We start from the raw sequence: 13,983 nt of genomic DNA, 5'->3' as shown, positions 1-13,983 counted from the left end.
CCCCCACACCCTCCCCCCCCACACTCTGCCCCCCCCACACCCTCCCCCCCCCACACCCTTCCCCCCCCACACCACCCTCCCCACACCACACCTCCCCCCCCCCCCCCCCCACACTCTGCCCCCCGACACGCCCCCTCACTCTCGGTTGGAGGTGCCACTCACTGTGAAGAAGAAAGGGAAGGCGTTCCCTCCGAGCTTCTTCACCAGCCTCTCCTGCAGCCGGGTCAGAGGTTTCTTCTCCTCGGGCAGCGGAGGGAACGCCTGGAATGTGGCGATGAAGAGGTCCTTCCTGAACGACAGTCCCAGGACGTCCAGGTCCTCGCGGCCGTAGCGGAAGGCGCAGGTCAGAGTGACGAACACTGCGGTGGAAACAACACCGAGCTCCCTCAGACGGAACATGCCGGGAAATGAGAGGCGGCCAAAGCGCGCCGGGTGCCGCGGTCCGTCGGGTAACCCTCACTCCCCTCCCCCCCCCGAGAGGCCTGTGCGGGTTGGGTGGAATGGCCACACGAGATTGCCCCTTAGTGTCTGGGGGACATGCTGGAATAGGGCCTGGGTGGAATTATGGTTGGTGCAGACTCGATGGGCTGAATGGCCTCCTTCTGAAGTCCTATGATAGGATTCTATGAGACCGGGGTCGAGGAGAGGGAGATGGGGGTGGGGTGGGGTGGGGGCGGGGGGGTGGGGGCGGGGGGGGGGGGGTGGGGGCGGGGGGGTGAGGGGGTAGGGAGAGAGGGGGAGGGGGGGAGAAGGGGAGGGGAGGAAGGGAGGGAGGGGAGGAGGGGGAGAGGGGGATTGGGGAGAGGGGGAGAGGGGGGAGAGAGGGGGAGGAGGGAGGGGAGAGGGAGAGAGAGAGAGGGGAGGGGGGAGGGGGGAGGGGGGAGGGGGGAGAGGGGAGGGGGGAGAGGGAGAGGGGAGAGGGGAGGGGGAGAGGGGAGAGGGTGGCGGGGCGAGGGGGAGAGTGGAGGGGGAGGGGGAGGGGGGAGGGGAGAGGGGAGAGGGGGTGGGGGGAGGGGAGGGGGGAGGGGGTTGAGTGGTGGCTCCCTCAGCGCTGGCTGGAACAGTTACACAACACCAAAGGACCTCGCCCGCCGACGCTTCTACCCTCCCGGTGAAAGCCCCACCATCGACAGGGAAACATCGTTTGGGGGGGGGGGGGGGGGGGAGGGGGGCGACGACCTAGTGACCCAGTTTTCTTCGGCTCCGTACCCGCTCCGGGATGGAACCAGACCCCCCCCACCCCACTGGCCAGCAGCGCAGACCCCTCATCACGCCCGGGGGTTTGGTGGTGTGGGGTGGGGTGGGCGGGGGGACTCTCTCGGGCAGACACTCACCTCGCCGGTCTTTCAGGTACTCGGGGTCCACCAGCACCACTCCATCTGGAAGAGAAAGGCAACAGGTTCAATCCGGGGGGGGGGGGCGCGGGGTCTTCACTGGGCTGCAGACCCAACCGGCGCAACCTTCCACTACCCGTATGGAGAAGGTGCGGTTAACTCGGCACCGATCTCCACCGGAACGGCAGCGACACTCAACTGAATTCGACATTCCACCGCATAGAAGCAATATCATCACCAACACGTGTGTGCGTCGCGTGTGTATGTACGTGTGTGTATGTACGTGCGTGTACGTGTGTGCGTGCATGCGTGTGCATGTTGGTGTGCGCGTCTGCGTGTGCATGCATGTGTGTGTCCATGTGCATGCGTGTGCATGCATGCATGTGAGTGCGTAACGTTGTGCATGTGTGTGCATGCATGTGCACATGTGTAAGTGGGTGTACGTGTGTGTGCGTTCTCCTCGTGTCTGCGTGGGTTTCCTCCGGGTGCTCCGGTTTCCTCCCACAGTCCGAAAGACGTGCTGGTTAGGGTGCATCGGCCGTGCTAAATTCTCTCTCAGTGTTACCCGAACAGGCGCCGGAGTGTGGCGACTAGGGGGATTTTCACAGTAACTTCATTGCGGTGTTAATGTAAATTGACTTGTGACACTAATAAATAAACTTAAACAATCTTAAACTTAATCCAGAGAAGCCAGGGTACTGCCATGGGGGACCCGGGTTCGAATCCCCGCCACGGCAGACGGTGAAATTTGAATTCAATAAAAACAAATCTGGGATTAAGAATCTACTGATGACCCATTGTCGGAAAAACCCATCTGGTTCCCTTTAGGGAAGGAAATCTGCCGTCCTTACCCCGGTCTGGCCTACATGTGACTCCAGAGCCACAGCCAATGCGGTTGACTCTCAACTGCCCCTCCAAGGGGCAACTAGGGATGGGCAATAAATGCTGGACCAGCCGGCGACGCCCGTGTCCCACGAATGAATAACAAAAACTAAAGTCAATAAGGAAGTCTGGGACAGAGTCGATCGGGGAGGAACTGTCCCCATTGTTGGAAGGATGGAGGAGGAGTGGCGTTGGGGGGGGTGGGGGTGGCGGGGGGGGGGGGGGGGGGGGGGGGTGTGTGGGTAGTAGGTTTCGGGGGTGGGGACACAGATATAAGGTGTCCGGGCTAAAGAAGAAATGGAGATACGAGGAGAAAGTCTTTCACACGGGGATGGGTCAGGATCGGGAATGCGCTGCCCTGGAGGGTGGTGGAGGCAGATTTGATTGAAGATTAAGAGAGGGAGAATGTGCAGGGCGACGGGGGGGATGGATCAAGGGATCTTGATCAATTGGGACAGTGGGCTGACGAATGGCAGATCGAGTTTCATTTTGGTAGATTGAACCAGGGCAGGACTTACTCAGTTAATGGTAGGGCTTTGGAGGAGAGTTACAGAACAAAGAGATCTAGGGGTACATGTTCATAGCTCCTTGAAAGTGAAGTCACAGGTGGACAGAGTGGTGAAGAAGGCATTCGGCATGCTTGGTTTCATCGGTCAGAACATTGAATACAGGATTGGGACGTCTTGTTGAAGTTGTACAAGACATTGGTAAGGCCACACTTGGAATACTGTGTGCAATTCTGGTCACCCTATTATAGAAAAGATATCATTAAACTGGAAAGAGTGCAGAAAAGATTTACTAGGATGCTACCGGGACTTGCTGGATTGAGTTATAAGGAGAGGCTGGATAGACTGGACTTTTTTCTCTGGAGCGCAGGAGGCTGAGGGGTGATCTTATAGAGGTCTATAAAATAATGAGGGTCACAGATCAGCTAGATAGTCAATATCTTTTCCCAAAGGTAGGGGAGTCTAAAACTAGAGGGCATAGGTTTAAGGTGAGAGGGGAGAGATACAAAAGGATCCAGAGGGGCAGTTTTTTTCACACAAAGGGGGGTGAGTGTCTGGAACGAGCTGCCAGAGGCAGTAGTAGAGGCGGGTACAATTTTGTCTTTTAAAAAGCATTTAGATAGTTACATGGGTACGATGGGTATAGAGGGATATGGGCCAAACGCGGGCAATTGGGACTGGCTTAGGGGTTTAGAAAAAGGGACAGCATGGACAAGTTGGGCCATAAATCTCTATGACTCTAAGTGGGTCGTGGAGGAGGGGGGGCGGGGGGGCGGGGGGGGGGGGGCGGGGGGGGGGGGGGGGGCTTGTTGGCACTGGGGGAAATTGAACCTTTGGAGTGTTGGCGCGGACAAGTGCTGTCCCCGTTCAAGGAGAGAAAACGAGAATGAGAGGCTGCAGGCACAAGGCAAGTCCGTCCGCGGGGGAAAGCGCCAGAAGCCACTCTCTCTCTCTCTCTCTCTCAGAGAGGAACCATCAAGTCGAGGACGCAGCGAGAGGACCGTGCGTGTTAGAATGTAACCGGTGACAACTTTGGATGTAATGTGACCAACGGGAACAAGATGTCAGGGTCAGCTGACCCAGTAAAACGTGGAACCAATCACAGAGTGATGTAACGGTCAGCTGACTCACTATAAATAAGGAACTGTGTAGAATTGTGATGAGCTTGGAGTGGCCTCGGGTGAGGCCCCCAAGTTTGGAGTAATGATGTTTCTTTATTAAACGCTTGCTGGGGACTGGGGGCTGGGGGGCGGCGGGGGCACAGTGGGTTAACACTGCAGCTTCACAGCACCAGGGACCCGGGTTCGATTCCCGGCTTGGGTCACTGTCTGTGCGGAGTTTGCACCTTCTCCCCGTGTCGGCGTGGGTTTCCTCCGGGTGCTCCGGTTTCCTCCCACAGTCCGAAAAACATGCTGGTTAGGGTGCATTGTCCCCAAACAGGCGCCGGAGTGTGGGCAACGAGGGGGATTTTCATAGTAACTTCACTGCAGTGTTAATGCAAGCCTAACTTGTGACAGTAATAAATAAACTTTAAGTCTTGTTGTATTTTCACTGGCTATATTTTGAAGAATTTCTTCTGAAGAAACAGTGCACAGTTCTGGTCGCCGCGCTATAGTTAGGATGTGATTGCACTGGAGAGGATGCGGAGGAGATTCACCAGGATGCTGCGTGGCTGGGGCGTTTCAGCTATGGAGAGAGGCTGGATAGGCTGGGGCTGGCACAGTGGTTAGCGCTGCTGCCTCACAGCGCCAGGGACCCGGGTTCGATTCCCGGCTTGGGGTCACTGTCTGTGCGGAGTCTGCACGTTCTCCCCGTGTCTGTGTGGGTTTCCTCCGGGTGCTCCGGTTCCCTCCCACAGTCCGAAAGACGTGCTGGTTAGGGTGCATTGGGCTCTGCCAAATTCTCCCTCAGTGTTACCCGAACAGGCGCCGGAGTGTGGCGACTGGGGGATTTTCACAGCAACTTCATTGCGGTGTTAATGTAAGCCGACTTGTGACACTAATAAATAAACTTTACTTTAGAGCAGAGAAGGCTGAGCGAGGGGTATAAAATTATGAGGGACACAGAGAGGGTGGATAGGAAGTAACTTTTCCCCTTAGTAGAGGGGTCAGTAACCAGGGGGCAGAGGTTTAAGGTAAGGGGGCAGGACATTTAGGGGGGATTTGAGGAGAAACATTTTCACCCAGAGGGTGGTGGGAATCTGGGACTCGCTGCCTGAAAGGGTGGAAGAGGCGGGAAGCCTCACAACATTGAAGAAGCTTTTAGATGAGCACTTGGAACACCCTAGCACACAAGGCTACGGACCGAGTGCTGGAGAATGGGATTTGAATGGATAGGTGCTTGATAGCCAGCACAGACACGATGGGCCGAAAGGCCTCGTCCTGTGCTGTATGGTTCTCTGACGAGTCTTACAACGAAAGGAAAACTGGCTGCCTTGTGAAGATAACATTGTGAAGAACTGTTTCCATTGGCTGGTAAGTTAGTGAGGATAAAGATTTAAGATGATTAAAAGAAGGGAGAAGTTTGAAGAATTATTCTTCCAAACTGGAGAGGGGGACATTTGGACCTGGGAATACCCAGGCAGAGAAAGATCCCGTTTTGCATAGGATCGGTCTCTGTCGAGATGGGACAAGGCGGTGGATAACTTGTCGAGAGTGTTAGTACAGGTGCGATGGGCCAAAGGGTCTCTTCTGGGGTCGAGATGTTTAACAGTTCCATTCTGAAGTGCTGGGCATGGGAATCACAGAAATCCCACAGAGCAGAAGGAGGCCATTCGGCCCATCGGGGCTGCACCGACTCTCCAACAGAGTGTCTAACCCAGGCTCTCCCCCGCACCCTATCCCTGTAACATTTAGCATGGCCAATCCACCTAACCTGCACATCTTTGGACACTAAGGGGCAATTTAGCATGGCCAATCCACCTAACCTACACATCTTTGGACACTAAGGGAGAATTTAGCATGGCCAATCCACCTAACTGAAACATCTTTGGCCAATGCACCCCAACCATTACATCTTTCAGACTGTGGGAGGAAACCGGAGCACCCGGAGGAAACCCACGCAGACACGGGGAGAATGTGCAGACTCCGCACAGACAGTGACCCAAGCCGGGAATTGAACCCGGGTCCCTGGTGCTGTGAGGCAGCAGTGCTAACCCACTGTGCTGCCCTTAACCCGTCACACATCTCTCACCCTCCACAACGCAATTGCAATCCTGCGCGGGAATCGGGTGTCAGGACTGAAAAAAGATCGCTTACCGACCGGGTCCACGTGGTCAAGGTGGTCGACGAAGTCCCGCTTGCCCAGGTAAACCGTTAACTAGAGGGTGAACCAGACAGACCAGCGTTTAGAGAACAACTCACATTTCAATATCCTGTCTAAATTTAACTGAACCAGCTCACCCCGAATAATACCACTGCTCCAATTCTGAGGGCAGGTTGTGGGAGGAAGTGGTACCCTGTCTGGAACCCACCTACCGCATGGAACGCACCTCCACACACCGGATCCCATCCCCATCTGGACCCCACCCCCAAGCACCGCACCCAACCTCCCCGTCCCCAATGGATATCCAAGTTTCCCAGTTACACTGAGACTCTCGTTATCATCTGGATAATTGGTTAAGTGACAACCCTCATTCCCACGCGCGCACCCCCGCACCTCCACTCCCCCGCGCACCCCCACACCCCCACTCACCCCCGCACCCCCCTACTCTCACATGCGCACCCCCGCCCGCGCACCCCCGCACTCATCCGTGTACCCCCGCTCTCGCGCCCACCCCTGCTCTCACCTGCGCGCCCCCGCTCTCACGCGCCCGCCTCTGCCCTCACGCGCCCACCCCCGCTTTCAGGCGTGCACCCCCGCTCTCGCCCGCGCGCACCCCCACTCTCAAGCCCGCGCCACCGCTCACGTGTGCACCCCCGCTCTCACGAGTGCACGCACGCTGTCACGCACGGATCCTCGTGTTCACTCACACACCCTCACTCTCACACAAGCACCCCCGCACGCTCTCTCACCCACCTACAGACATGCACTCACGAGCAGAGGTGGACACACACACATCGCTGGTGTCCTCACACTTTAGTGCAAATTGTAATTTTCACAAGGTCGGTGAGAGAGGAAATGTGGATTGTACAGAGGAATATCCCCGTTATACTGTGCCCCCTCCGCCAGAGAGAGTCTCAGTTCAAGAGAGAGAGTCTCAGTTAGTGAGAGAGTCACCGTTAGTGAGAGAGAGTCTCTCTTAGAGAGAGAGAGAGTCTCCATTAGAGAGAGAGAGGGAGTCTCCGTTAGAGAGAGAGTCTCCGTCAGCGAGAGAGAGACAGTCTCCGTTAGAGAGAGAGAGGGAGTCTCCGTTCGAGAGAGAGAGGGGGAGTCTCCGTTCGAGAGAGAGAGGGGGAGTCTCCGTTAGAGAGAGAGGGAGGGTCTCCATTCGAGCGGGAGTGAGAGAGAGTCTCTGTTAGAGAGAGAGAATATCTGTTAGAGGGAGAGATTTTGTTAGAGAGAGAGTCTTCGTTAAAGAGAGAGTCTCCGTTAGAGAGAGAGAGGGAGGGTCTCCATTCGAGAGAGTCTCCATTCGAGAGGGAGAGAGAGTCTCTGTGAGAGAGAGAGAATACCTGTTAGAGAGAGGGAGAGATTTCGTTAGAGAGAGAGAGTCTCCATTAGAGAGAGAGAGAGTCTCCGTTAGAGAGAGAGAGTCTCCGTTGGAGAGAGGGAGGGAGGGTCTCCATTCGAGAGAGTCTCCATTCGAGAGAGTCTCCATTCGAGAGGGAGAGAGAGAGTGTCTCTGTGAGAGAGAGAGAATATCTGTTAGAGAGAGGGAGAGATTCCGTTAGAGAGAGAGAGAGTCTCCATTAGAGAGTGGGAGTCTCTGTCGGAGAGACTTCTCATTCCCCCTCCACAGGAATACAAGCCAGCGGTTCCCACTTCTTGGGAAGGCCGCAATCCTCGCTCACTCACTGTTAACAGGCCCAATAAACACTCTCATGAGCGTGACAATCACAGCCGCTGAGATCAGAGCATTCCTCGAGCCAGCCACTGCCATAGAAACCATCTTGTTGTTGGCATAACATGTCAAGCCACGGGGAGGGTTGGGGAGGGGGGGGGTTGAACAGACAGTGTGTCTGTTACAGAGCCAGGCGATGGAGCCTGAAGGAAACCAGGGCCATCAAACCCAGTCCTCCCGTGCCAGACAGAAATCCCACCTGTCGCACGTTCAACAAAAAACACTTCCTTTCAAACACAGAAGCTTCTAACCAAACACCACTGGCCGCCACCAAACCCACAAACATGGCCCCCAAGGAGCGGGGGTGGGGGGGGGAAACAACCACCACCAACACCTGGAGGTTTCCCCTCTGAGCCACTCGCCATCCCGACTCGGAAATGTATCGGCCGTTCCCTCACCGTTGCTGGGACAAAATCCCGGAACTCCCTCCCTAACAGCGCGGTGGGGGCACCTACACCACAGGGAATGCAGCGGGTTCAAGATGGCGGCTCACCCGCCACCTTCTCAAGGGGCAATTAGGGATGGGCAATAAATGCTGGACTTGCCCGAAGATCGTACGAAAGATAAAAGCACTCAGGCTCAATAGCCCCTGAGCTGTGAAGTCGGGCGTAGAGGCCCAAGGGTAAAGTTTATTTATTTATTAGTGTCACAAGTCACCTTACATTAACACTGCAATGAAGTTACTGTGAAAATCCCCCAGTCGCCACACCCCAGCGCCTGTTCGGGTAACACTGAGGGAGAGTTTAGCACGGCCAATGCACCCTAACCAGCACGTCTTTTGGACTGTGGGAGGAAACTGGAGCACCCGGAGGAAACCCACGCAGACACGGGGAGAACGTGCATACTCCGCCCAGACAGTGACCCGAGGTCGGGAATCGAACCCGACACTAAATAAACTTCGAAGCTTTACAAGTGCTGGAAAGTGGGATTAGAATAGATAGGGGCTCGGCGGCCGGCACTGATGGATGGGCCGAAGGGTCTCTTTCTGGGGCCGGAATTCTCCAGTCTTGTACGCTGCCAGCGAGAATGGAGAATTTGGCACTCAGCCGAAACTTCATTCACCGCAGCGGGACTGGAGAATCCCAGCCGGCGACTCTAAAATCCCAACTAAAATCCTCGGTTCCAGGAAACGGCCAGCTCGGCTCAGATCCTTGGGCTGGAGGTTTGAAAGCAGAGCGAGCCGAACAACAATGGGAAAGGAGAGAGTCGACAGGCTGAATGGCCTCATTCTGCTCCCGAAATCTAATGGCCTCATGCAATGGGGGCTCGAACTTGGAACAAGTGACCGGGGGGATCTACCTTTGTTCAGGTTGGTTTAGGGATGACCAGGACGCAACCCCACCCCCCCTCCCCCTCTGGTCTTGAGGGATCGAAGCCTGAAGTGGGCCATTCAGCCCATCGAACTGCTGACACCATTCAATAAAACCAAGGGTCGGATTGTGGCCCGAACTCCACTTTCCTCAGAACCTTCCACTCCCCTTCAGTGGTTAGCACTGCTCCCTCACGGCGCTTGGGACCCGGGTTCGATTCCCGGCCTTGGGTCACTGTCTGTGTGGAGTCTGCACATTCTCCTCGTGTCTGCGTGGGTTTCCTCCGGGTGCTCCGGTTTCCTCCCACAGTCCAAAGATGTGCAGGTTAGGTGGATTGGCCATGATGAATTAACCCTAGTCTCATGGGGAGTTGCAGGGTGAATATTGCGTGAATGGGGCCTGGGTGGAATCGTGGTTGGCGTAGACTCGATGGGCCGAATGGCCTCCTTCTACACTGCAGGGATTCTAGATCCTTGGATATATTCAGTGGTCCACAGCCTGTCCTGCCCTCAGGGAAAGAGAATTCCAGAAACCTCAAGGAACTCAAGAGGAGAAATCCCTCCTCCTTTTGGTCTTAAACGGGTGACCTCACACCCCCCCCGACGACTCACCACCCTGCCCCTATTCCCACTTGAGGGGAAACATCCTCCCAATCCTCCTGGGTGTATCACAACTCGGTTTGGCTCCTGCTCCGCCCAAGACCGCAAGAACCTACAAAGGGTCATGAACGAAGCCCAGTCCATCACTCAAACCAGCCTCCCATCCATTGACTCTGTCTACACTTCCCGCTGCCTCGGGAAAAGCAGCCAGCATAATCAAGGACCCCACGCACCCCGGACATTCTCTCTTCCACCTTCTTCCGTCGGGAAAAAGATACAAAAGTCTGAGGTCATGTCCCAATCGACTCAAGAACAGCTTTTTCCCTGCTGCTGTCAGACTTTTGAATGGACCGATCTCGCATTAAGTTGATCTTTCTCTACACCCCAGCTATGACTGTAACACTACATTCTGCACTCTCTCCTTTCCTTCTCCCCTATATACTCTATGAATGGTATGCTTTGTCTGTATTGCATTCAAGAAACAATACTTTTCACTGCATTCCAATACATGTGACAATAATAAATCAAATCAGAAGTGTCTACCCCATCAAGCTTACCTCAATCCCTCCCCAAACCCCCCCAGCAAAAACACAGTACATATTTCAAGAACATTCGCATTCTTCATTACTCCAGTGTGTATTCCCGAACTGAGTGGCTTTTATCTGGAACCCAGCTGCCAAGGCCTCTCCCACGGGACTGCATCTCCAACACTGCTGCACCCTCTCTACACTGGCACAATGGGAGTGTCGGCCTGGCTTACAGGCTCAGGGGTAGGTCTGGAAAACCCACAGAGCTCGGACTGGGAGGCCAGCGCGCTGCTAACATGACGAACGAAGCCAAGCTCGCTGGCAAGGCTCCAAGTCGGGTGGGAAGGGACAGGGGGGGGGCTGCGTGGGTGGGGGGGGGGGGGTGCTGGCTTGCGATCAAATGTCACAAGAAGTATTAATAACCAGCTGTGGAAGGCGAGTCTTTAACTGGATCGCTGGGAGGAAACAATAAGTTGTAAGTCGTTACAAAAGCCATCTCTGCTCCTCACTAACATCCAAACAACCACTGCTTTCCTGGAAATGTCTCAAAGACGGTTTCCAAACCAACATCTGCACACCATCCACTCAAATAGCTTTCCAATGATGGACACGTTAATATCCGTTTGTTGGCAACCAAAAAACAACAAGGTTACTGTAGAACATCAAGATTAAATTCCAAAACCGCCGAAATATTCACTTGGCTCAGTGGAAAGACAGGTTCTTTGACGCCTTTAAGGACAGGGTTAGATACAGAGTAAAGCACCCTCTACACTGTCCCCCATCAAACACTCCCAGGACAGGTACAGCACGGGGTTAGATACAGAGTAAAGCTCCCTCTACACTGTCCCCATCAAACACTCCCAGGACAGGTACAGCACGGGGTTAGATACAGAGCACAGCACCCTCTACACTGTCCCCCATCAAACACTTCCAGGACAGGAACAGCACGGGGTTAGATACAGAGCACAGCACCCTCTACACTGTCCCCCATCAAACACTCCCAGGACAGATACAGCACGGGGTTAGATACAGAGTAAAGCACCCTCTACACTGTCCCCATCAAACACTCCCAGGGCAGGTACAGCACGGGGTTAGATACAGAGTAAAGCTTCCTCTACACTGTCCCCATCAAACACTCCCAGGGCAGGTACAGCACGGGGTTAGATACAGAGTAAAGCTCCCTCTACACTGTCCCCATCAAACACTCCCAGGACAGGTACAGCACGGGGTTAGATACAGAGTAAAGCACCCTCTACACTGTCCCCATCAAACACTCCCAGGGCAGGTACAGCACGGGGTTAGATACAGAGTAAAGCACCCTCTGCACTGTCCCCATCAAACACTCCCAGGACAGGTACAGCACGGGGTTAGATACAGAGTAAAGCTCCCTCTACACTGTCCCCATCAAACACTCCCAGGACAGGTACAGCACGGGGTTAGATACAGAGTAAAGCTCCCTCTACACTGTATCCCATCAAACACTCCCAGGGCAGGTACAGCACGGGGTTAGATACAGAGTAAAGCTCCCTCTACACTGTCCCCCATCAAACACTCCCACGACAGGTACAGCACGGGGTTAGATACAGAGTAAAGCTCCCTCTACACTGTCCCCCATCAAACACTCCCACGACAGGTACAGCACGGGGTTAGATACAGAGTAAAGCTCCCTCTACACTGTCCCCATCAAACACTCCCAGGACAGATACAGCACGGGGTTAGATACAGAGTAAAGCACCCTCTACACTGGCCCCATCAAACACTCCCAGGACAGGTACAGCACGGGGTTAGATACAGAGTAAAGCTCCCTCTACACTGTCCCCATCAAACACTCCCAGGACAGGTACAGCACGGGGTTAGATACAGAGTAAAGCTCCCTCTACACTGTCCCCATCAAACACTCCCAGGACAGGTACAGCACGGGGTTAGATACAGAGTAAAGCTCCCTCTACACTGTCCCCATCAAACACTCCCAGGACAGATACAGCACGGGGTTAGATACAGAGTAAAGCACCCTCTACACTGTCCCCATCAAACACTCCCAGGACAGATACAGCACGGGGTTAGATACAGAGTAAAGCTCCCTCTACACTGTCCCCATCAAACACTCCCAGGACAGGTACAGCACGGGGTTAGATACAGAGTAAAGCTCCCTCTACACTGTCCCCATCAAACACTCCCAGGACAGGTACAGCACGGGGTTAGATACAGAGTAAAGCACCCTCTACACTGTCCCCATCAAACACTCCCAGGACAGGTACAGCACGGGGTTAGATACAGAGTAAAGCTCCCTCGACACTGTCCCCATCAAACACTCCAGGACAGGTACAGCACGGGGTTAGATACAGAGTAAAGCTCCCTCTACACTGTCCCCATCAAACACTCCCAGGACAGGTACAGCACGGGGTTAGATACAGAGTAAAGCTCCCTCTACACTGTATCCCATCAAACACTCCCACGACAGGTACAGCACGGGGTTAGATACAGAGTAAAGCTCCCTCTACACTGTCCCCCATCAAACACTCCCACGACAGGTACAGCACGGGGTTAGATACAGAGTAAAGCTCCCTCTACACTGTCCCCCATCAAACACTCCCACGACAGGTACAGCACGGGGTTAGATACAGAGTAAAGCTCCCTCTACACTGTCCCCCATTAAACACTCCCACGACAGGTACAGCACGGGGTTAGATACAGAGTAAAGCTCCCTCTACACTGTCCCCATCAAACACTCCCAGGACAGATACAGCACGGGGTTAGATACAGAGTAAAGCACCCTCTACACTGTCCCCATCAAACACTCCAGGACAGGTACAGCACGGGGTTAGATACAGAGTAAAGCTCCCTCTACACTGTCCCCATCAAACACTCCCAGGACAGGTACAGCACGGGGTTAGATACAGAGTAAAGCTCCCTCTACACTGTCCCCATCAAACACTCCCAGGACAGATACAGCACGGGGTTAGATACAGAGTAAAGCACCCTCTACACTGTCCCCATCAAACACTCCCAGGACAGATACAGCACGGGGTTAGATACAGAGTAAAGCTCCCTCTACACTGTCCCCATCAAACACTCCCAGGACAGGTACAGCACAGGGTTAGATACAGAGTAAAGCTCCCTCTACACTGTCCCCATCAAACACTCCCAGGACAGGTACAGCACGGGGTTAGATACAGAGTAAAGCTCCCTCTACACTGTCCCCATCAAACACTCCCAGGACAGGTACAGCACGGGGTTAGATACAGAGTAAAGCTCCCTCTACACTGTCCCCATCAAACACTCCCAGGACAGGTACAGCACGGGGTTAGATACAGAGTAAAGCACCCTCTACACTGTCCCCATCAAACACTCCCAGGACAGATACAGCACGGGGTTAGATACAGAGTAAAGCTCCCTCTACACTGTCCCCATCAAACACTCCCAGGACAGGTACAGCACGGGGTTAGATACAGAGTAAAGCTCCCTCTACACTGTCCCCATCAAACACTCCCAGGACAGGTACAGCACGGGGTTAGATACAGAGTAAAGCACCCTCTACACTGTCCCCATCAAACACTCCCAGGACAGGTACAGCACGGGGTTAGATACAGAGTAAAGCTCCCTCGACACTGTCCCCATCAAACACTCCAGGACAGGTACAGCACGGGGTTAGATACAGAGTAAAGCTCCCTCTACACTGTCCCCATCAAACACTCCCAGGACAGGTACAGCACGGGGTTAGATACAGAGTAAAGCTCCCTCTACACTGTATCCCATCAAACACTCCCACGACAGGTACAGCACGGGGTTAGATACAGAGTAAAGCTCCCTCTACACTGTCCCC

The 13,983-nt window shown here is 54.4% G+C and overlaps 1 protein-coding gene across 1 annotated transcript in view; it reads right to left on the bottom strand.

Moving 5' to 3' along the window:
- Positions 1-162: 162 nt before the first annotated feature.
- The window catches only part of LOC144490256 (beta-arrestin-2-like), a gene marked incomplete at its 3' end in the record, with an annotated part of 32,698 nt that continues 18,877 nt past the window's right edge, over positions 163-13,983 (bottom strand). Inside the window, exons 3-5 of the mRNA XM_078208041.1 lie at positions 5,980-6,040; positions 1,335-1,379; positions 163-359 (exon numbers count right to left, since the gene is read on the bottom strand). Of these exons, the coding sequence (XP_078064167.1) occupies positions 163-359; positions 1,335-1,379; positions 5,980-6,040 (303 nt within the window). The remainder of the gene's footprint in view (positions 360-1,334; positions 1,380-5,979; positions 6,041-13,983) is intronic.

This window comes from Mustelus asterias, unplaced genomic scaffold, assembly GCF_964213995.1.
Source record: "Mustelus asterias unplaced genomic scaffold, sMusAst1.hap1.1 HAP1_SCAFFOLD_3077, whole genome shotgun sequence".
NCBI classification, from domain to species: domain Eukaryota; kingdom Metazoa; phylum Chordata; class Chondrichthyes; order Carcharhiniformes; family Triakidae; genus Mustelus; species Mustelus asterias.
Note: the sequence above shows the minus strand (reverse complement) of the source record. Positions and strands in the feature narration are given on the sequence as shown.